Source organism: Syngnathus leptorhynchus, chromosome 5 (assembly GCF_054491065.1).
Source record: "Syngnathus leptorhynchus isolate UIUO chromosome 5, UIUO_Slep, whole genome shotgun sequence".
NCBI classification, from domain to species: domain Eukaryota; kingdom Metazoa; phylum Chordata; class Actinopteri; order Syngnathiformes; family Syngnathidae; genus Syngnathus; species Syngnathus leptorhynchus.
Window position 1 is genome coordinate 9,917,901 of NC_141199.1, and position 23,163 is coordinate 9,941,063.

Sequence of the window (23,163 nt, forward strand, 5' to 3'; positions counted from 1 at the left end):
ACGCTGTGGGAAGTGTAATCGTAATTGTTCCATCATCTGGAAACCATGGCCGTGCAATGTGAGATGTTTTTGGTAGTACAAAAAAAAAAGGATAACTGGTGCTTTGAAAAATCAGTTCTTTTCAGAATTTCATTAGGAACATTTTAGCCAAGTCGTCCACGGTGTATGAAGTGCTGCATGGACAATTATGCAGTGTCAAATCAGATGTCAGCTTTTTTTTTATTTATTTTTTTTTTTTATCTTTTTTAGGCTAAAACCCCTGCTGTATAAAAAAAAAAAAAAAAAACATACATTCACGCTGACCGTCTCGGTGCAAATCTGATAAACGTAAAAGTGAATAAAACGACATTTTCATATGACCAGCGCGACCCGGAAGTAAATAGTATGTTTTCCTGTCACATGACCAGAAGTAAAAACAGTTTGCTGTGCGCGCTATAAAATGAAAACAAAACAGTCTGTAAAAAAAGTAATGAATGTACATTGCAAACATTGTCAATAGAGGAATGGTTTGGAATTAGTATGAGACGATACATTGATGCTGAAAGTCCGGTGAGAACGCAATGTATTTATTCACGACTAACTTGATGCTATATTTTATACGTATAGAAGATTGGAATGTAAACATGGATGTAATATTTATTATTGTTTGTTTTCTATAATAGCACCCGCAGATCCTTGAATCAAACTGCAAGGGGCAAAAACGTTGGCTATCCATTATGGATATTTGCCAGCGCGGATTCCATGCTGGCCTGATATGGTCACAGTGACCAGTCATAAAAAGGGTCGTAGTCATGAACGAGTCGGACCAGGACTTTGTTGACCTCTGCTCGAAGCTGTTGAAACGGTCCCGCAAGAAAGGATCCGAGCCTAAACGTAGGCGAATCGAGCAGCAGACATCTTGTCAGACCAACGATGGGAACCAAAGAAACGAGGGAAGCTCTGGATCTCAGCTTGTCAGAGCTGACTCACAACCTGCTCGTATCGAAGCACAACAGCTCATGGCAAACACGGGCAAGGTTGCTCATAATTCAGGAGATGTTTTATTATCTTTAGCACAAACAACTGAACCGGGCATGGGGGCAAAAGATAAATTGCTCAACGCGATGCAACAGTTTAAGAGAGCCAACCAACCGAGGATGGTGCACATTGTGGAGCATGGCAGGGATTCATCTCCTCCACAGTCAGGTGAGTTGACATGATGGTTCCCCTCGCCTTTCCCTCATTTTACCATTCTGAATTTGATACTGCGTCATACAATAGCTACTGTATGAGAAATCAATCCACATATTAAATTTGCCTATGTTGAAATAGCCTGGGATACAGAGTCATTGGTGTAACAGCAATTGAGTTTGGTGGGTAGGCCCTCAAGAAGCGCATTTTGACTACTGTCAATGCAATTAATGCACACCGATCTGTCCCTAGAAATACCGCAGTCCTCCACTTCAGAGCAACATCCAAGGCTTCAGGACAGCGATGAGGTTCTGGCCATGCGGATGCAGAAGCAACTTGACTACGAGGCGGCAGAGGTCCACACACGGGACTTGGCAGCTGAGGGTCTCTTTTTTTGCCACATCTGTCACCGAAACGTATCTCACATGACACCCGAGGGGCGCGCACAGCACATCAACAGGTTGGGCTTTTTACTAAGCAACAAGAAGTTACCAGTTGCCCCTGCTTTGGTTATAATCTTAATGAATATAGTAGTGCAGTCTGTATTCTGCCCTTATAACATTTAACATAGCACAAAAAGTAAGGAAGTTTTGCTGGGTAGATTATTTCTTTTACTGTCACAAAATCTTGGGAATAAACCTTAAAATGTTGAAGTCTGTTTATTTTCCTTTTAAACAATGTCACATTTTGCTTTAGGGGTTGATATTTTTTCTTTTCTTAAGAATATTCAAACAATATTCTACCTGCTGGTAGGTGCTTAGATGACAGTGAGCATCAAATGGCCGCTCCTCCTCATCGTCCTCCTCCTGCGGATGTCCCCGACTGTCCAATCTGTGGCAAGAAATTCAAGTCGCACAAGAGTCGCTCCACCCACTTAAAGCGTTGCTCGGCGGACATGGGTGTCAGTCCTACCGATCTGCTGCAGGCACTTCAGAGGCAGGCCGAAGAGGCGCAATGTGCCACGAGCAACACACTGTATGTCTGCCACACCAGTCAAGCATACACACAGTTGTATCTGTGTGCTTGAACACAATCCATTCCTCTTCAAGTTCCAATTTGTGTGTCTTTTTGCATTTTTCTAAATGCATTCTTGACCCAAATCGATCTGGCCTAAATATTTCTGTAATATTCAGCATACAGACCGGAGGAGGCAAGAGGAAAGGCGTAATGAAGGTCGGCCCGGCAGCAAAAAAGAAGCCCCGGAAAAAGACTGACCCCCTGGATGAAGACACCATAATGGCCCTGGCTCTGTCATCCTCCTTGTTGGAACAGGAGAGGAAGCAGCTAAGTCTGGCAAGAACAGAAATCCTCGCCACTGGTTCCTCCATGAATCCTGTGTTGAAGTGGAGGCCAGATGCCGGTACAGCATCACCTCCTTTTGCTTGTCTTGTAAAATTAAGTTCATTTAATTTAGTTTTTTTTTTTTTTTTATACAGAGATGGTACTGACTGTAGAGTTAAAATGATTAAATGCTCTAAGGAAGGAAAACAGTATTTTCAACCTTGATGCTATCAATGTTTAGTGTGTCTAATAACATTCCGATTGCTCATTTTACAGGTAAGGGTCATGGTAAGAGGAAAAAGGGCACGGCCCCTCGTCCTCCTCCGATCCTCCTCATCCAGGATGCTGATGCGGCTCTGACAAGGCTGCAGGAACGTGTTTCTGCTCTGCTCCTATGCAGTCGAGCTCCATCTCCACCTACCCCGACTCGCTGTCCCAGCACCTTGTCCACCTTGAGCGACGCTGCCCCCCTCTGGCAAAAGACTGCACTGCTGAATGGGGACACAACCAGCGTATTAGACTTCTTTGTCCCGGAGCTCAAAGACTTTCTCGCACCGTGGGAACCAGCACAAGTAAGATGATGAATGTATTGGAGATGTTTGAATTTGTGAAAGCTGCTGTCTTTGTTCACATGGTGATTTTCAGTAAGGCATAATGTGATATTTGTAATAGTGCTTATGAATTCCTTTCGATGTTAGAAAACAAATTTGACTGTCCAGGATGCGCCCCACCTCTTGGCTCATGCCCAACTCAGTACACAGTTTTCATTAGACATCATGTGTGTTTTATTGATTTCAATCAAGTAAGACCGGCATAATGTATCTCCAAATATATATACTATAGTATCTCCAAATGAGTTCTTCAATGCTCACCACTTTTTTACCTCTGCCTGCAGATTCCCTGCGCTTCCACAAAATCCAACGACAAGGCTTCCATTTTATCGTCCTCCCAGACAACTGCCTGCTCCTCAGCTCCCTCCAGTCCGTCTACTGGGCATCTCCCAGCAAACAGTCAGGCCCTGCAAGAATTAGTGGACCTGTCCAACGATGAAATCGCCCGCGGTACCTCCACTGCTCCTGGCCCTAGCAAAGGTAAAATAAATATATAGCACTGAGCATTTTGATTTGTGTGGTTCAAAAATGTCTATGTGCTCTGAGGTTGACTAGCAACCACTCCAGTGTGTAGCACCAAATTGGCTGTGGTAGGTTTAAATTTGACTTTTATACACTATAGTTTACATGCACACTGAATGCCTCAGCATCTTGATGTTTGATATTGCTCATCACAGGACTTGCTTATGTCTGTCTATTCTAAATTCAAACATAAATTGGTCTGTCAGCAAAAGTTTTTAATACTTGAATAATTTCATCTGCTTTATTCGTCACAGAGAATTTGTTGCCCGTAACGTATCAGCAGCAGATATGTTTGAATGATTTGGGGGGTTCTTATGTACTTCCCAAAGGAACAAGGTTCCCAATTATATTTCGTAAAGTACACTTATATGTATTGTATGCTGCTTAGTCACCTTTATGATTGTGGATTGCTGTCACTGTGAAGTATAATTTTCTTTCGATGATGTTTCCACAGACAAAAACACGAGTTTGTACACAGACCTCCAAGTGAGTGGCTTCTTTCTAGAAGAAATTACTGACCCCTGTGTGAAAGGCGCCCCGCCGGCTATGCTGCACACAGATGCAGCTGACCTCCAATGCCAAGCAGGAAGGTCTTTATGTCAGCCAGAAGCAACCAAAGAGTGCAGCAGTCATTTATCAGTAAGTTAACTCTCCACAGGCCAAAGCTTGGACGTACAGTAACACAATGCATGTGTGGGTTCTTCCTGATGAGAGACAACTTCTCTCTTGTTTCCTCTGCAGGTGGCGCTATCCACCTTGGCATCAAACCTGAGCAGCATGGTGAATAACCCACTGCTCAGTGACTGGCAACTCCAGGTGGACAGTGGCCAAGTCTTCTTTGCTCATTCCTTCATGATATATGCACGATGCCCCCTACTGGCAGAAATGGTGAGTGCTACACATTACTAAAAGAACTACTGTAGGCAACCTACCTTTTTCACGAAACAGATTCCATTTGTCCATCTGGCATCAAAATACCCCAAGAAACAGGAATTATAATACACTTTACACACTTTATTTCCTGTCTTGCCAAAATCAGATTGATTTTTGCAGCATTCAAATGAGCCAGCTTTCATCCGTTATGGCCGTGGGCAGAACATCATATCATTATAGAGGCTGGAGGGTTTTTTATTTTCTTTAAAAGCGCTTAGATACTTTTTTTCCCACACTCTGAACTATCATAGACATTTTCAGAAGTCGGACGATAACAAAAGAAAAAAAATCATGTTCAGTTGCCATCGAGAGGCTAAAAGCCTTTAGTGGCCTAAATATTGTGTTTTTCTTCCAGATGCACGAAAGTGGATTCGGGGTGCACGAGGAGGGAATGCCGGCCGCTCAAAGGGTGTTGATCAACGATGTCCCGGGACAGGCGGTGTTGGTTCTGCTGCAGTACCTCTACACTGCTCACTTTTCCCTCTCAGCGTCATTACATCCTCATGTACTGGAGTTGGCATCCAGGTGAGTAGGCAGAAGTCACACATTTCCATACCTTACCAAACAAACAATTGAATTCATTTATTAAAGAGTAGCTGTATGACTTATCTGCTCCTATTTTGTAAGGTTTGATCTACAGGAGCTGCAGCAGCTATGCGAGTGTCACACTGATGAAGCTTCAGCTCAGGATGATGCCGGAGCCACCGCAAGCCCCGGGGGGCACCTCAGCAACGGCACAGACGAGGATTTAACAGCACTTTTCAACTCCATGTGGTGCCAGGAGGACGATGTAGACCAAGACGGGGGTGACGAGAGCAATGTTCGCAAAGCTAGTGGCGTCGCATCAGGCGACAAAGAGCTCCACGAGGAGCAGGTGAACGAGGAAGAGCTGGATGAGATTTATGAGTTTGCCGCCACACAGAGAATGAGGGATGAGGAGGAGGTGAGCGTGGGAGAAAGTGATGAGGAAGGAGAGGGAGGGATATCAAGCAAATTAAGTGAACCAGAAGAGATTCCAGGAAGATGTAGTGACAAAAGCCCTCAGCATGAATTGGACCCTCTTCCGGACCACAGTCTTGATAGCAGTTATAATCGCCTCTTCTCAAATTCTGAGGCGCTCTCCAAAGAAGATCAACACTCCCTCAGTCCTCCTTCCTCGACTCCACCACAAGCACATACGCCTTATGCTCCCACGTTCAAATCATCTGGTAGAACCACGCTTCAGTCCTCAGCAAGTTTACGCAGTGACATTCCCGCCGATCTGATGGGGTCCATCTTACCCCCACACCGGAATGATAATTGCTATACTGTTGGAGTTAAGGAAATAGTTGAACAGGAACCGCCGGAACAAGGTATGCCTCTAAAGCCTCAAAGTCGTGTCCCACTACTTTCAAACTCACCCCAGAAAAAGGAGCCAGACCTGATAGTTTTGTCAGACTCCAGTGAGGACATGGAGGGATCAATTTCTAATCCCAGTCCCCAGAGTCCCGTCTTGTCACATTCCCACAGCAAGCAGAACTTCACTCACTTAAAGCCGACAGAACCTTCTGCGGAACAAAAGCATTCCAGAAATATGGAGCATAGTCTAGTTGATTTAAGTGAATCTCCAAACCAATGTAATCCTTTAGATTATTCACCAGAGCTCTTTTGGATCGTCCCCCCCACACCAGTCAGCACCAGTCCCAGAAGAACAAGCTTGGAGAGTTCCACTCACACCAAAAGCAGCACGCGGAGGACAAAGCTGTTCTCAAAAGAATTTTGTAACTTCAACAGTCCCACCTGTATTCCAACCAGTGTTTGCCCACTGGAGGGAAGTGGCGCTTGGCCGAATCCGGAAAAAGCAGAAATGGACTCGCCGGCGCTTGCCGAGCCTAAATTGTCACTTTTCTCTGACGTTTCCAATCACCTCCATGATTCGTCAAAGCAAGAGACGCCTCTCAAGCCCCGCTTTGAGCCTTCTAGCAGCACTCCTCTGCACTTAGATCTCCTCCAGCATCGAATTCGGTTCGACACCTCGCCTCCCTACACAGAGACTGATGAGCAAAAGTCATTTAGTCAAGAACACGAAAGCCCAGAGAAGATACAATTTGATAGCTTTCATCTCTCCCCCTTTTCTGACTCTTCACAGCCACAATCTTCTACCGCTCACAAAAGTAGTCACAACAGCACAGGCTTTAAGCCAACGAGGAGCGGAACAACTACAAGAGAAGATGGAAAGATCCCACAGTTGGATGATGATGTCACGGAAGAAGACGAAAGAAACAAAAGTTTTGAACAGGCTTCACTGTTCATGGACGAGCCACCGATGGCTTTCAACGACTCATGGGGCCTCAACGGCTGTGATGACGTCGCCGGGAACCCGAGATGTTTTAGTCTGAGACGAGAGGACAGCGGAGGACGCAGTTGGCCGGTAGACGCGGCAGCCTCATCCGCCACCTCTCCGTCACCGCCATCCTGTCAAAATGATGTGAATCCATACCAAGAACCCCAAAACCTGACTTCACAGCCATCTACTAGTAAGAAGGGTCAGACCTTCCAGACTTCAACAGCTGACGTCATGACTGATATTGCACCAGAAATGAGAGACAGCATCCTGGTCGCAAACATGTGGGACAGTTTAGAGGAGGAAGAGGAGATTCTGCCTCTTTCTCAAAGGCTAAAGCCTTCTGTCCAACTAAAAACACCATGTAAGTACTCTTTAACAAGAAAATTCGATTACAGGGAAAACTTTCTGTATCCATAGTGTCTTAAATTTATTGAAATCACAGTCCAAGAAAGAGCCATATCTGGTTCATTTGTGACATAAAAGTCATCTAAAGATGGAAAGCTAACATTGATGCAACTGTTTGTGTCTTTTCAGCTCCTCCTCGCAATAAAAAAGGTTCCACTCTGCCTCTAGTGCCCATCACGCCAATGCCTCACTACTCTGATATGGATACGCCAGAACTAAAGAACAAACTGAACAGGTTAGTCAATTTGCATGAAAACACGTAAGTAAAGACAGCCTGTTTCTTTTTCACTCATGGCTATTAACTGAAGAGCATTCAGTGTCGCTGTAGACTTTGTTTGAACTAACAGTTCGTTAGAAAATAAAATGCTGGAGGATACCAAAGAAAGCGTTTGCGCAGAGGTATGCTCACCAAGGGTTGGCGTTCGAAATACTGTACTTTAATTTCTTCAACGATTGGAATCTTTTTGCGGTGCTAGGGCTGGTTATGTGTATTTTGATTCCTTGGAATCATTTGCTCTCTCGGATAAGTGAAGGCAGGACATTAGAATATAAAATTACCTATAGTGGGATTTAGATTTTGTTCATATTGCACAGCACTACACCTTTTGTATGTCATATCATATCACTATGTTAGTGAATATCATACATTTGTATTTTATCATTCCCTCACCCAGTGAGAAGCCTTTTTTTCAATCGAGGTGAATATAAAGATAAACAAATGACAGTTTCCCTGTGTTCTATTGATGGATAGTTTGACTTCACAGATGCCGCTCACTGTCATCTATGTGCAGGTTTGGTGTCCGGGCATTACCAAAGCGCCAGATGATCGTCAAGTTGAAAGAGATCCACCAGTACACCCACCAGCTGGTCAACTCTGACTGTGAAGATGAGGCACCCTGTGCAGGGCCCGCAGCTCCCTCGAAGTCTTTGGCTGCTGGCGACAGGCCCGTCTCCTTGGAACACAAAGTCCATTTTAAGGAGCCCAGAGTGGCCGCGGGGAAACACGATCGAGAGGAGGAGGACACAGAGCCGCTGTCCAACTCTCAAGACTCCAATGTCTCTTCGACTACTTCAAGTGAAGACTCGGAAAGGTACTCCAAAATGAAACACTACTGTATTTCCTTGATATTGTGTCTCGATTAGAATTCAGTGCTTGAATAGGGCAAGTCCTCTTGTTTATGTACTGCATTGTTGTTTCATTATATTTGAAAGTTCAGATTTGTTAGTATTATTGTAAATCTGTGGCATGTATTTTGCAGGCACAACCCGGAGCTGTGTCTTTCCTCCGGCGCCGACTCAGACAGCGATGGCGGGATATCAGCTTCCCAAGCGGCCACTCGCCTCCAAGATCGGCTGCAGGCCATGCGCTCGTTCATCCTGTCAGACTCCGGCCTGTACACTCAGATCCTGCAATACCAGCCTCTGGTCCTGTCTCAACTCCAGGAGCGGCTGAAAGCGGCAGGCATCCGTCTCGGTGCCGCCAAACTGATTCACTTTTTAGACTCCCAGTGCATCACCTTCACCACGGCCAAACCGGGGCAGACTGCGCCCACTCGTAGGCGTGTCAAGAAACCGGGCAAGAAAGCAAAAGCGGCAAGGAAACGAGTGACTCCAGCAAATCCTCCAAAGCACTGACATCAGGCAAGTGAAAAAGCTATGAGGAAAAATACAAACTTTTATAGGAACTAAGGTTGTTCTTGAAGATTTGAAACATATGGATTTTGTATTTTAAGTATTCTCGTATGTTAAAACAAAAAAACATTGACAATTATGTTTTATAATGTCTAAAATGTGTGTTTATTTCTGTGTCTAGTACGAATTATTCAGTATGGAAAGTCACATAAGCTGAACCTTTTATTAGGAACTGAATATGAAAATTGTTTTTGATTTTTTTTCCATTACTTTGAAGTTATTAGGTGATATAGACCCATCAGAAATATGTAGCCCAATTAGGCCCCTTCAGCATTTCTTTCCTTTTTGGGAGAAAAAAAAAGTTCCGGGGTCTGACTGCAAAACTTAAAAAAAAAAAACTGGTTCATTTTTGGCATCTTAAAAGAACTTGCACACATAAATTGTTGAGAACGTTTTGAAAATCATTTTACTTGTGCTCTTCGGTAGATTTCCAAAGATGAGCCAGTCGCTCCATACAGCAGAGCACACTTGAGAAACAATAGAAGCTCTTTTTCAACAAGAAAAGCTTCTATCAAATGTGTCATTCAAGTAGAGAGTGTGGCCTTTTTCATAGCAACACATTAAATCTCAACCGTTAGGTGCACTCAGTTCTTAAAGCAACGTGAAGCCTCAGCTTTGAGATCAAGCGCCAAATGGCAGCCAACGCTTCACACGGAGCATCCTGAAGCCCGACGGGACTCTCCCATCGAGCCCTTCGGCACCTTCGCTGACGGGGCATCGGCGCGTTGCGTCCCGTTGTGTTTCAAATCCTCCAAACAATCATGACAGGTCTGCAATATTTGCAAGGAAGCGCTGAGCCCACCACTCCTCCAGGTCAATGGGAACAAAATCTGCGTAGAAGCAAAGGTAAGGTGGAATGATGAATTATGCAACATACAAGTCATTAGTGTTTTAAAATTTCCACTTGGGCTGCATAGGGAGGGATCTTGTTAAAAGAAAAAAAAAAAACCCAACAACATTACAAAGTCACAGGCTTACATTTTCAGTACCAAAGCAAGTTTGGGATCTTCCATAAACACTGCCTGTAAAGAAAAAACGTAATTCTTTCTTACACCCTCATAACACAGCGTAGAAGCATGGAGAGAAAAAAAAAAACAACCTGCTACCATTCGATCAAATAAAGACATGGGTGCTTACTCTTCATGACAACATTGGGACTCTTCTCTGTGTACTGAACAGGCCCCCGGCAGTCCACCGACTCCCCGTTGTCGCTTTCTCCCAGCTTTTGCTCCACCTCCCGCCATGCTGGCGGAGAAAAACAGAGCGCACCATTATGCAAATGGCCTTTCCGGTTCGACAGGAAAGTTACGACGATGCGGTCTCTTAGTATGTGTTTCCCAGGTGACAACAGTGGATATGTGTCAGTTGCCAGTGAAAGCCTTCACATGAAGATAAGCTTCAAGGTTTTGGCTGCATGGGAACGTTCAACCTTCAGCCAAAAACTAACAACAGCAAGCGGGATGTCAGCCAAGTGGCTTTCCATATTCGATGAAGGCAGCAGCCCATTTGATCACATGTCAGACTGAAGAATATTGCCTGATTGCTTTTTTTGTTGTGGTTATAGTTTACTGTTGTGCTGTGACTGTTTTTCATTTCATCAGTTAAACATGATCATATACATTACAGTATATTCAAATTCATATATAATCAATCAAAATCTAAAAAAAAAAACGTGTATGAATTGAAGGAACTGGTCAAATTTCTAAATATTTCATATTGTTGTTTTGACCAACAATCTCACCTTCAGATACAAATTTGACGTTCTCCTCGTGTGCAGGAGTGAATCCCTCTGATGGGCTGTCGACCTTCTGCACAGACGCAACGTGGTGACGCTTTCCATTGAGGCGGTTGAACACGATCTTTGGAGGCGGAGTGCTGAGGAGTTGAGAACAGTTGAGTCAAAAACAGCGGACACGGGTCACTTTTACAGCAAAACAGGAGTTCAACTGTAACTATTTAGGAAATCATTTTCAGAACATTGAGGTCTTTTTTGTTATTGACTTAATATTTGTGTACACTGTTTGAAAACTACATGACCAATACTCACTAAATGTGAGTGACTCAACAAAAATAATAAGCATTCAATTTTAAATTGCAACTAAATGCACAATGTGTATTTAAAAAAATATATATTTTTTTACAAATGTGGTCAATGCTTCCCTTCAATGTTTGGCCCAGGAATGTGCATTATGCTTAAGTGTGATATTTAGTCAGTTTACTTTGTGAGGTTCGTATTTGAGACCGAATCAGTGTCGTTTGTGCATTTTTTTTTTTAAAGGAGCTTTTGTGTACCATATTGCTGTGGAGTTGCCAGAAGTTAAGTATAATACCTGATAGTTCACTTATCACTTGGCATGGCCATCCAATGTGTGTGTGTACTTTCACCAGATGTGACTTGATCCTATACTTGTTCTAAGTCAGTTTTGTTTTGTATTTATTTTTGATATCATTGTGAATGCCTTAATCCAATTTACACAGTAAATAAAGGTTGACACTTGGCAGGAAAGGGAGGGGGTAAGGGGTCACAGCAACTACCTAACCTCCCTCATGACGTCACCACTGTTGGCCAGGTACTGAGGTCTCGGGTGTCAGACCGTGAAGGTATCGCAAGCAACCGGATTGCTTCGGCACGATAAAAGAAATGAGTAACGCAGTTTCACACACACACAAATGAGTAACGCAGTTACACGCGCACACGCTTGCAACACGGAGAAAAACTTACTTTGACGTGAGCCACGTCGTCGGCTTGAGCTTCAGATCGGCGAATTTAGTCTCAATCTGTTGCGTGGGGCCTTCGGGAGGTAAATTGGTCGAGAGAACAATGACAAGTTGGCCAACGCAATGTGACGCGACATTGCGTCACACTTTTGTAACACTCACCTGTCGTCCTCCGTTGTGTAACGAGTTTGCTGGGCCCTCTGGTGATGGTGTACATCATGGGACGACACTCGTGTCGAGTGTCCACTTGGAAAGATGTCCACTCAAACTTTAACCTCTCCCCCGCTTCTCTTGATTGTGGGCGCAGTGGAGACGCAACTCGGGTCAGCAGCTCCGCAAGTCGGCCCCAAGTGCCGAGGGACTGTCAACACGGACTCTGCTGCTCCTTCGAACCCGCGGCAAGGTGCTTTGACCGCGGCATGGAGGTCATCCAAGGAGAAAGACGCTCCACGTGCAGGCGACTCTCACGCCGTCCCAAGAACAGGAGGGCTATAGGGGGCACAGCACGCTTCTTGGTGTCCGAGGACAGAAACTCAAAGAACGGAGGACACGGAACCTCCTGCGGTACCGCCGCTTCGTGACTGCTGGACAGTGGACACAAGGACACGACTTGGTTGATATCTACCACAGCACGGCGGTCGTGTTTCCCTCCGGCGTCAAGTAAGTCAGCTTGATGTCACTCACTTCCGGTTGATGATTTCCAAAATATTTTGACAACTTCTATATCAATTACCACATTTTCAAGTTTAAATGATTACTGCTTCGACGCAAAATAAGAGGCTCACATTGCTGCTCAAATAATTGCAGTATGCACAATACATTTAGTGCTGTATGGAAATCTTGAAGACCTTCCATTGGAAGATTTTATTAATACACAAATCTCGAGATTGTTTTGTCAATTGGATAAAAACAAATCTTTAAATTTCCTCCCCTTTATTAAAAAAAAAAACTACATCACTTCAAACTATCAGTGCACAAAAGTAATCATGATTCAGTTACTGGTTTGGTCAATATTATGCCAGAAAATAGACAAAAAGATCGATCATTGTTTTTCTAAAGTAAAATCAAATTTATTTTATTTAAACTCAAAAATAATCACAATTACTTTCATGGAGTATTACATCAATCGAATAATTTTTATTTTTGAAAAGCTGCAATTCTGAGTATTTGGGGAAAATTAAATAAAAAATAATATTGATAATCATATTTTTATTAAGTGATTGATTATTGGATTGTGTAATTACCTGGACTACCTCCAAAGAACATTATTTTGAAATTCAGGTACCTCATTTCCGTCCAAGAGAGTTTTTATGGGTAAGCCCTCCGTGAGGTCACTTCACACCCGTTTGGTTTTTGGAGTGGCGGGGAGAGTGGGAATTTACCTTTCACCTATTAAAGCATTTCACAGACTCTTGATTACTTTCAATTTAAGGGAAGCACAAAAATATTCTTTCCATTATTAGAACACTAAGTGCACTAACATGCCAAAACACGGGGTTTTGATTCATATATTGTATTTGCGGTGAATGAATTAATGAGCAAAATCAAGCCATTTCTATTCATCTCAGAAAGCAGCTATTTTGCCACTTGCTGTTGACATCACAATTGCTCAGGTAAGGACCAATCACAGCACAGCTTGCTAACATCACATTACCAAACAGGTGAACCATGATGACCTTTTCAGTCAATAGCAAGTTGCAAAATGCTGCCCGTGAGATAAATAAATCCAGGAGGATTTTTCTGCATTAATTCATCTTTCTAGGTCATCCTCAGCCAATTCATAGTCAAACTGTGTTAAGACTAAAGGGGCTGCATAGAACATAGAACTTTTTTAGGCTTGACTTTCCTTTTAAAATGCTGAAGACTGGAAACTAATAAACTCCAGTCATTTGGATATAGTGTACACAATTATATCTAAACTGTTTTCATCTCATCTTTCAGACTTAATAACATTACACAAAGGGATATTATACCATTTATTTATCTACATGCAATCATTTGTCATACATTGTAATTTTCTTATAAATCACATTAATTTTCCTCTTGAAGATTAACTCAAGGGTCATCTGGGGGTTGATCCTCAAGAGCACCATGATCAAGAAGCTGCTCAGACAGGCTTATCCAGACTGATATCACCACTCGGTCTGCTTATCTCTTACTATGTGGGTCGCTCACCTGAGTCCACTGGCCAAGAGCGAGAGTCCCAGTTTAACATCAAAATGGTTGACTGTGTAGCTGCATGATCGATTTGATTGGAAGCAACGTCCTGAGGTGACGTGCATATTAAACTTACATGTAAACAATGGAAAATGTATTCACACTGTGTATATCAAGAATCTATCAATTTTAACCATCTTAATAAAACCTCTGTGTTTTTCATGCGATCTGACAAGCTGTTTCATTGCAGATATTTAGCCGCCTTTATTGCTGCTGTTGGCCAAGTGGGAAAAATAGTTGCCATCAGGAAGGGAGTGTAACTTGAATGACCTTCACGGGCCTCTGACTGGAACCTCATGGCGCACAATGTCACCCAGTTTGGTTGGGATGACCTTCAAATGGTCATACGATACCTACAAAAAGTTACGGCTATTCGGCGCTTAAGTGAAATTTCAGGATGAACCTAAAATACACCATCAACTTCATTTATTTTGACTTTGTGTAAACTTCTGAAAGGGCATGTCCAACTGTTCTTTTCACCATGCTGTTTACAATTTGACATTGAGACCAGGATAACAGCCTAACATGTGCAGTCAAAAGTTTACAGAAGTCCACCCATATTGCGTGTATTTTAGGCTCATTCCAATATCGTATTTGTAACTTTCTGTGAGTAGTCTAGTCAAAGTATACATATAGACGTGTACGTACTAAAAAATGGCACCAAGGAGTTTGGAGTTTTTCTGTGAGTGCATGTTGGGAGTGTCAGTAGTGCGGGTCACAGTCCTCCACAAGGCTATCTGTGATGTAACTGACTTTCAGAAGCTCCTGGTAGTGTCGCTTCTCCACGCCGTTGTTTACGGTCCAGGCGACCACCTCCACCCCTCTCTGGCTCCAGTACTGCACATAGTCGCTAGAAAGGAAAAAAAAAAAAAAAAAGCTCATATATTGGAAGTATGACTGATGATTGTGTCTCTAAAGACAAACTCACTGCGAGACAAAGTTCTTTTGCACCAGGAAGGCAGAAATGCCACAAAGCTTCCACAGCAAGTGATGGTGGGCCCAGTCCAGCACAATATCCATTAATGTCAGCCAGTGGTGTTTCCATGGTGACAGGTAACGTGGCGAGCCATCGCCAAAGAGGCTCAAGCTCCAGGGCCTGTGGGTCAATGCGGTGATCACCTGAGGGTCAGTCTGCCTCATCTGTGCAAGGAATGAAAGTGGAGGACATTTTACAGAATGTAACCAACGACATCATCTTTATCATTACTGGATGACAGTCAAAGAAGTATGTGTGCCTTGAAGGGGTATGGCCAAATGAGTTATGCAAGAAGCTCATAGCGAGCGTTGTCATTTTGAATTTGGGTGTTTGCCCCGTCAATAAACGACTGAAAGTACATCAGTCAATGTGGTTCTCCTTTGATTTAAAATAAGACTGAAAATAAAGTTCCCAACACTTGGTAAAATTCAAAATGGCCACTGACCTTGTAGATGACCTTGGGTTCGAAAGAACAGACAATGCTGCTGTTGTACAGGACTGGATGCTTGTTGTAAAGAGCTGTGAGCGCTGCAGCTGCCTACCAGGGAAACACATCGAAGTTATCGTACCTCACTTCCATATTTCCAATGCATGTGTGGGCAAGTTTGTAATTTTTTTTTTTAATCTGCCTATCCAACACTTCTGAAATCAAGAATATTGCCATGTGCAAAAGCAACCACAGCTACTTTACAGACCTCACTGATTTGAAAAAAAAAAAAAAAAGCCGGTGAACATGCTCTAACTTGCAAACTCAGTGCTCTGCTGTTATTTCAGACTGCACCTCGTCTGGATGGCCTTTCACATCAAAGTATATGGTGAGCTTCAATTTGATGCATTCCTCCACTGCCTGCTCCAGCGTTGGGATCTTCTCACCAGCAAACTTGTCCCTGGAAATAGAAGACACTGGTGTGGCTGCCGTTGGATCGTTCCATTGCTGAAATACAGCAAAGTGTCTTTTCCTGGAGCTCATTAAGTCAGACAAGAGCTTGTCAATGACACACTTTATTTGGCTTTTTCGTAGTAGGAGACATATCGGAAAAAAAAAGAGTTGACAAAGAAGCACATACTTGAATTGATGTCTCAATTTTTACCTGAGTCGATGCTTAGCAGATGCGTCAAGTTTGGCCAAGTCAGCAAATCTTAATTGCCTAAGGGTGCCTGATCCATTTGTGGTCCGATCGACCGTCTCGTCATGCATCAGGATCGGGACCCCGTCTGCAGAGAACTCCAGGTCGAGTTCCACTCCAGAGGCCCCATTCTTGCTCGCCTGGTGCGTGACAGGATTAATCAATAATCAATTTCACACAATTGACATACTTCTTAATCTCCATTTTCGTAAACATCAACAAATTGATTTTTGTGTGTGTTTGGCTCACAGTCAAATAATCTGAGCAATTACGAAAAGTATGTATCAAGGAGACACCTTGTCCGCTCGAACCGAACTCCCCCTGTACCCTCTTACCAGTCGGATGGCCGCTATGGTGTTTTCCGGGGCATCGTGTCCGCCTCCCCGATGAGCCACCACAGACACATTGTCGAATCCAGCCGGATGAAGCACTTGTCGGGATCGGCCGGCTGGCAGCTGTGGGAAGCGGAACATGGCCAGGAAGAGGTAGAGGCAGCCAGTAAGGACGCCGGACCACACCGGGCTGCGAGTGGCCAGCAGGACCACCACAAATACGACAGAGTAGAGCGAGACGTCATCGCCCAGCTGCAGCATGTCGTGCCCTACGGTCCGGTCCGGTCCGGTCCGGTGGATTGAGAGACGGTAGCCGAGATTCGGTTGAAAGACGCGAATGAATATCTTTTTCCGTTATTGTATGAACCTGCGACCACGGTTACTGGCTAGCGTCTCTTCCGCATTTTGCTTGTGACGTCATACGTCAGCGTTTGTTTTGGTTGCAGACGCCTCTGTTAACGTGGCTTAATTATGTGACTTGACTATGTTAATTATGTGGCTTAGTCATGTTAGTCAATAATCGTAGAGAACATCTTGGTTTATTTGAAAAAAAAAAAGAAAATACATAGAAATAAGTTTTATTCAAAATTATTCACTGGTGATATCTTGCAATGTTTTTTTTTTTATCATGATAAAGATGTGAATATTTGTCTCTGTGTGCCCTGCAATGATGATGATGATGATATGATGATTGATGATGATCATCAATCATCATCATTGATCTTAGGTGCAAAATGCCAGGTTACATTTACAGGTAGGACTGACACCAAATTTATAGTGTCAGTTTTAACGTCACACACTAGATGGCGGTAATCCGCCTGCACTGCCTTCAGAGCTGCATTGACGTCCAACGAAGGAACAGGTTTAAATACTTCCGGGTGTCTTTTCAGGTCTTTTCCGGTACCACAAAATAATGGAGTAATGACAGCTACCTTCATTTCATGTTCCTGGACAACATTTATGAATTTATTTATTGTGCCACTTTGAGTCCCGATGCCTGCTTTGGTGAGGAGCTTGCTTATATGTTAAAATCTAATTCAGATTTAATCGTAGCACAAGTCAGAAATATGGCATTACATGTCTCCTAAACTGCAGCCGCAGCTCCTAATGCTTTCCATTAGAAGAAAGTCTTTAATTAATTAGCATTTCTTCATTGTAAGAATAATCAACTTCCATAATAATGTTATGACCTCAATTATTTTATATTGCAGTGGTTAGTATCGCAAATTGCAATTGTTGATTATGGAGACACGTATCTAATAATTTGTTCTGTTTTCCTGACCAGATCTGTTCAGCCTTAGCAGGCAGAGGAAGGTCTCACCTCCTGTCCTGCATAAGAGCATCATGCCAACAGCTTAGAGTTCCTTTGTCTTCTGGAGTTTGGCCTCGTGCACCCAAGCACATAAACCTCCATCAAGGCTGTCGTGGACCTCTTACTCCCCAAATCACAGCCTCTGTCAGGTGCTCGGATTTGTCCACACAGAAATATGACATGATTTATAAATTCCCTCACATAAAGCTCTTCAGAGCCGTGTCCAGGCTAAAATTACTCCAAACCGGGATCACTGTGATTATCCTTCCACCTGTGTACGTTCTGTACCTAATGGGAGATGCCTCCCTTTTTCTTGTCAACTACACGACAGGAATGGCTCTGTTTGCCGGTGTCATGTTATACGCAGCTAGCCACTTCTTCAGGAGGGTTGTGGGAATGATGTACCTGGATTCGTCCCTTAATACGCTCAAAGTGTCCCACCTGACATTCTGGGGTAGGCGCCATGACATCTACATGCCCGTGTCAGATGTTATGACTATTGCGGACACTGGGGACTCTTCACACGAGACTGTACTGAAACTGAAGCGTTATAGCACTCCCCAGACTTTGTTTTTCTCCACACGTTTTGGACAGGTGGTGGACAAACAACGCTTTGAGAAGGTTTTCGGAAATTTAAATTGATGGTTGCTGTGTCATAATGTCGCATAATGTTAATTCTTAACATTTGTGTAGACAGACGACATCAAGGTGAGAAGCACAGGAATTCAAATATTAAGATTATTAAGGCTTGTTTCACAGCACAAATGATTTTAGTCAGCAAAGAGTCAGTTTGCTCTGACCTCTGTAGCTATAATACAAAGAAAGGAATTAGGTGAGAAATAAAAGGAGCGTGAATATTTCAGTGATGGTTTGTTTCATTCTTTTGATTGTTCATTTACATTCCCATAACATAATTGCTTTCTCAACCACAGACAAGTATATCATTCTGAGATTATAAATATACTCAAGTATTGTTGTTAAACAACATATAGTGTTTTGTTAAGGTTATGGCAGTCGATGGGACGTCGCAGAGAGTCGTGAAGCAAAGATGGCGATTCAAGTGGCTTTCAGGTGACCTGAGTCTGCCAGTCGGTTCATAGAAAACATTCGAGATCACGGACTTGGGCCTCTCGCACCTTTGCAACTCTGCAGCGCAGTAGATTGGACCAACCTGAGGATTGTGTTCTTCACAATCATGACCAAAGAGATAAAGTACTAAATTACTCTGCCTCTCTGGAGTTTTTGTTTGCAACACAAAGTGGGGTTGGTGTCGACTATGCAGTTTTGTTGTCGAAGTAAATGTAGTACATCGCGGAATCCTCTAGATGTCACTAGAAGCCTTGTTCTTTATTTTACGCCTGCTGTAAGGTCATCGACCGGAGTGGGCATTCATTTATTCATCGAGATGGACTTGATGTTTACTTCTTTCATGTTGCACTTGACATTAGTCTCGAGCCACACATTTTACTGTATAACTACTAATCCATCATATTTGTCTTTCCCTTTTTTTCTAATTGCTTTATTTGAACATACAGTGAAAAACAAAATGATAAAGATGCAACAAAAAGTTAAGAAAATAATAAATGGCATTTTTTAATACAGTTTAAAAATGTTACATTTCAACATCTCTAGTCCTACCCCTTAAATTATCATGTTAATTAATACTAATAGGTTATTTGTACATATGTATGTATCTGATTCATTTTCCCTGCATAGTGGTTCAAATGCAAAAAAACTCAAGCGCAATCAGGACCATGTCCAGAGGAACAGACCTCTTGTAGTCTGCTATTTACAGTACAATTAATTTGAAATCCACTCAAACATCCTGCACCAGGAATAAACATTCAGTTATTGTGTCGTTGCAATCCCACTCAAAAGTTGTTGCCCAGCATCAGTTCACCTAAGGGTTCCCAGAGCATTTGAAAACAAGAACAAAGAATGATCCTGGACTCCATTTTTTTTTTCTTCTTCCCCCCTCCTTGCCAAACCTCCGTGTTTTGAAGTGGACTCTGTCAGCGCTTTCTCAAAGGGCCCAGGAGAGCTGTGTTCCAATGTAGGAAAGCCCCAGAGCTGCTTGTTGCAGTCTGGTTCCCTAATAAACACTGCGACTCGAGACCCACCTCTGTTTGTTTGCTCATTGTTAATAACTCAAACGAGCTTCCTCCGATCAACAATATTGCATTGAACTTTAGCTACACAGGTGATTTGGCTTTTAATGTTCAGCCCCACTTCCGGTGTTTATGAACAGCACCGTTGCTTTTCTTGTCTCATTAGTCATGAACAATACTCTATAGGAGAGCACATGAAGAACTGGTGTGCATGTACTGCGGCCGTTGGTGTTTTCCCCAGAAAAACTTTCCGAAATGCCATCGTGTTTAGATCACCTCTCATGCAGTCAATGCTTCAATCAGTCAGTCCATGATGGAGTATACGGTCATGCCAGATCATCGCGATCACACATCTATCAGGAGAGCCTGTTGTTCCCTTTCATTGTTATAAGGTGCATTCCATATTGTTCATGTCATTATTTTTTTGAATCTTTACGACACAAAAGGGAAGCTCTCTCGTCTGCAGAGAATTTTCTTTTGTTTTCAGTCGTCTGTCTCACCCTGAAATAATCCACATTCATTGTGACATGATTTGAATGTAAAACCAGGAGGATGCCTGTCAGGGGGACAGCAATAATGGTTGGAATTGTAAACCTGTGACTAAATTTATGTATTTTAAGGTTGCAAAAGAAGACATAACTCCTTATCTGACTAATCAGACTTCATGACCGTTTTGTAGTTGTGCATAGTTTTGTTTTGTCCTTATTTCCACAACTTTGGTTTTTCTGGAAAAGTCTTAGCAAAAATTACATTTTTTATGTTTGCATGGACATGTACATCTGAAATATTTAAAGCTGAAGCAGCAAAGTTTGAAATGAAAGTCGTCACTCCGTCTTACAATCTGTGAAATAGGCCTTCATGTCAGGGGGGGCCGTGAAGACCAGTTTTGAAATGCTATTTTAACTCAGATTTCTTTTTTATTATTATTCCATACAGCACACTACCTCAGTCAAGGAAGTTATGTTAATGTTGATATTCTATATTCATTTGTTTATTTACCAATTATTTCACTTTTTTTTGTTTCATTTTTTGAATTAATGACACTTTTTTCTAATTTGTTAAATTATGGTGAAAGCCAATTTCATCAAACTAGCTGCATCATGTGATCATAGATGGATGCTCTCTTTGCATTTGACAAGGAATATGTTCATGGCTCGGTGGAGGTCTTGCGGTTTATCCAATAAGCATTTGTCCTAGCATTGGGAAATTTGAAAAGAAATGACTTTTCTAAAATATTACTTTTTAAGAGGTACTGCTTTCTTCTTTGTAGTGTTTCACGGAAACGTTATAGGAGTAGTACAACTAATGCCATCAAGCATGATGACTTTATTTGACATCATGAAGGTAGATGAACGTCTTGGTTGAGATATTTAAAACTTCTTGTCGCTTTGTAGCCTTACTTAGGCCCCAAGGGTAAAACCTCTGTTAGGAAACATACGTTTGAGTCGCCCATGAACTTCAGGTGACTTAAAGAAGACTCCCAAAATTGTCGAATTTTGTTCCTCCCAACATCTCAACTGCAGCTACCAGTCATACAGTTTGATTTATGACCAGTAGAAAGTGGGCAGCTTTGCATCTCTGGTGGGAGTTTGGAACTTGGTACCATAAATCCCCGTGGCTATGGTGGCCTGCAGAGAGTGTGCTTAACCTCGGGCTCAGTTTATAATTAGAAACACACTCTTCTTAGAATCTATGGCAGGAAACAAGCCAGAGCTCCGTGTGTGCGAGGCTGTGGGCTAACAAAGAGAGGAAAGTGTACGCATGAGCCAGGCATGCGATTTGATCACAGTTTTGTCGCTGAGCGTGTTGCAGTAATCTCATTATAAAGCACAGGTGAATGGGAAGCTGGGATGGAGAAAAAAACAATGACACTTTAACGTACTGACTCTAGTCTTGACATTAACTGTACCTGACATATTGTATTGGAAGAATGCCAAAGGGTGAAACCAGGGGGGAGTTTCATTATTGTAAAGATATCATAATACAGAGTTTATCTATCTTAATAGTTTCCGTAGTTCCGGTAGTAATCATTTTTATTGTTAGTTATTTTAATTGTCCAGCTGCTCACAAATCCATCCCCGAAAGTTGAAACTCTGCATTGTAGCATTTTTTTTTTTTCTCCCCACCTCACCACCCAACAATCCCTTATCCCCTTTATACAGTATGTATGATCCCCTATGTCTCCAAGAAAATCCAAAACACATGTCCCCTAGAGATAAGTCCTAAGCCTGATCACTAGCCTAAATATATTGTTGAGGGGAAATCTTATTTTGTAAGAGAAAACGATTCAGAGCGGTGGACCAGCCACAGAAGACAGGAAATTCTAACGATTTCAGTCTATCGTTCAAACCTGCTTCAGTGAGCCCTCCACCACCCAAACTGAATGCAGAAATCTGAATCGTGTATTTGTGATATACTAAAGCAACTGATTAGAAATAAACAGTTTAAATTCAACTTGAATGCAATAATGCATAAGAGAATTGTGAAAAACATAATTTTTTGGTGCAAATGAGAAATAAGGCAAAAAAAAGAGGCCATGTTGTTGGGCATGTTTCACATTTCCAACCTTTGTTTTATGCAGCCACGTGTCCCATCACTATGGAAACCTGGGTTTAAGCCAATCAAAGTACTCACTATTGGGATTTATTTGAAAACAAAAGGCGTTCAGAACTCACTTGTCCAATCAATGTTTTTTCCAGTAATAGTCAAGGGGACATGTTGTGGGTAACACAGGGTGAGGCTGGGAGAATCTGACAATGGACAATGAACAGTATGTATCACAACATCTATTGTGTTCTTGAGTGAAATATCTCCTTAACCGAGTCCAAATATTGATGCCTTTGAGCTGCGAACAAATGTATCTTTTTTCCATTTCCCTAAGCAGACACATTCTTTCACTGGAGAATTCATAACAGATTATTTATTTTAAAGATAGATGAAATGTGTAGAGTGTTGAAGCAAGCTTCACATTTTGTATTCCAAATGATGCTGATTCTGTTGATCTATATTCCTGAGCAATCAAGTATGTGAATCTAGAAGCTATAGCTGTCAATTTACGCCAATCTGTGCATTTAATAAACCGTTGCAGCTCTGCTTGCCTTTTGACCTTGACATTATGTTTCAGGCAGCATAGTGCAGCTGTGGCTTGAAAGTGCTTGGGCCTTCCTGGCATGCAATTGGTGGAGAAAGTTTGTGTGGGCTTGGGCGAAATCCTTGTACCTTCACTAGCATCACTTTTCAGGACAACCTAAATTTATATATATATGTATATTTCTGTCATCATTAGCTGGATTGTCAAGAGAGCTTAATCACTAGATTGGTCAAATTAAATTTATTTTGGTTTGCCATTGCCATTGATATGTAAATTAGCCACACTACTACCTAACATTCAGGCAGAAATTCATAGCGGCTTGCTCACATAAATTTGATTTGG

The 23,163-nt window shown here is 42.4% G+C and overlaps 4 protein-coding genes across 6 annotated transcripts; 2 read left to right on the plus strand and 2 right to left on the minus strand.

Annotated features, from left to right (window-relative positions):
* Positions 1–388: 388 nt before the first annotated feature.
* slx4 (SLX4 structure-specific endonuclease subunit homolog (S. cerevisiae)) lies at positions 389–16,954 on the plus strand. 3 transcript variants are annotated; one of them, XR_015066018.1, is made up of 16 exons: positions 389–549; positions 663–1,185; positions 1,423–1,630; positions 1,924–2,145; positions 2,304–2,530; positions 2,728–3,023; positions 3,347–3,542; positions 4,039–4,223; positions 4,326–4,472; positions 4,873–5,042; positions 5,145–7,204; positions 7,378–7,483; positions 8,040–8,339; positions 8,508–8,889; positions 10,718–12,318; positions 15,607–16,954. XR_015066018.1 is itself a non-coding variant. In XM_085911701.1 (15 exons), the coding sequence occupies exons 2-14, from the start codon at positions 792–794 to the stop codon at positions 8,881–8,883; spliced, it is 4,887 nt and encodes a 1,628-aa protein (XP_085767827.1). In that variant the 5' UTR covers positions 389–549; positions 663–791; the 3' UTR covers positions 8,884–8,889; positions 10,718–12,897. The 3 variants fall into 3 exon arrangements, 1 of the variants encoding a protein (XP_085767827.1); XR_015066019.1 differs by having other exon boundaries at positions 3,404–3,542; XM_085911701.1 differs by lacking the exon at positions 15,607–16,954 and having other exon boundaries at positions 10,718–12,897.
* Positions 9,321–12,328, minus strand: mcrip2 (MAPK regulated corepressor interacting protein 2). The gene is made up of 5 exons (XM_085911705.1): positions 11,821–12,328; positions 11,663–11,732; positions 10,682–10,815; positions 10,078–10,185; positions 9,321–9,770 (listed from the first exon to the last, which is right to left on the minus strand). The coding sequence occupies exons 1-5, from the start codon at positions 11,876–11,878 to the stop codon at positions 9,700–9,702; spliced, it is 441 nt and encodes a 146-aa protein (XP_085767831.1). The 5' UTR covers positions 11,879–12,328; the 3' UTR covers positions 9,321–9,699.
* On the minus strand, positions 13,622–16,758 carry gde1 (glycerophosphodiester phosphodiesterase 1). The gene is made up of 6 exons (XM_085911702.1): positions 16,314–16,758; positions 15,943–16,118; positions 15,633–15,738; positions 15,297–15,389; positions 14,804–15,015; positions 13,622–14,725 (listed from the first exon to the last, which is right to left on the minus strand). Exons 1-6 carry the CDS (start codon positions 16,569–16,571, stop codon positions 14,578–14,580), a joined length of 993 nt encoding a protein of 330 aa, XP_085767828.1. The 5' UTR covers positions 16,572–16,758; the 3' UTR covers positions 13,622–14,577.
* Positions 16,955–17,156: 202 nt separating the features above from the next.
* On the plus strand, positions 17,157–19,822 carry tmem186 (transmembrane protein 186). The gene is made up of 2 exons (XM_085911704.1): positions 17,157–17,315; positions 17,596–19,822. The coding sequence occupies exons 1-2, from the start codon at positions 17,304–17,306 to the stop codon at positions 18,262–18,264; spliced, it is 681 nt and encodes a 226-aa protein (XP_085767830.1). The 5' UTR covers positions 17,157–17,303; the 3' UTR covers positions 18,265–19,822.
* The last annotated feature ends 3,341 nt before the right edge of the window (positions 19,823–23,163 follow it).

Bases quoted from the DNA above. Each gene is read 5' to 3' on its own strand.
- gde1 (XM_085911702.1), bottom strand. From the start codon at position 16,571: ATGCTGCAGCTGGGCGATGACGTCTCGCTCTACTCTGTCGTATTTGTG. The intron at 15,016-15,296 runs GTCAGTGGCCAT...TTCCTTGCACAG, and splicing joins AACCCAAGGTCATCTACAAG to ATGAGGCAGACTGACCCTCA. The intron at 14,726-14,803 runs GTGAGTTTGTCT...TTTCCTTTCTAG, and splicing joins CAAAAGAACTTTGTCTCGCA to CGACTATGTGCAGTACTGGA.
- mcrip2 (XM_085911705.1), bottom strand. From the start codon at position 11,878: ATGATGTACACCATCACCAGAGGGCCCAGCAAACTCGTTACACAACGG. The intron at 11,733-11,820 runs GTGAGTGTTACA...TACCTCCCGAAG, and splicing joins TACACAACGGAGGACGACAG to GCCCCACGCAACAGATTGAG. The intron at 9,771-10,077 runs GTAAGCACCCAT...GCTTCTACGCAG, and splicing joins TCCCAATGTTGTCATGAAGA to ATTTTGTTCCCATTGACCTG.
- slx4 (XM_085911701.1), top strand. From the start codon at position 792: ATGAACGAGTCGGACCAGGACTTTGTTGACCTCTGCTCGAAGCTGTTG. The intron at 1,631-1,923 runs GTTGGGCTTTTT...ACCTGCTGGTAG, and splicing joins CGCGCACAGCACATCAACAG to GTGCTTAGATGACAGTGAGC. The intron at 4,473-4,872 runs GTGAGTGCTACA...TTTTTCTTCCAG, and splicing joins GCCCCCTACTGGCAGAAATG to ATGCACGAAAGTGGATTCGG.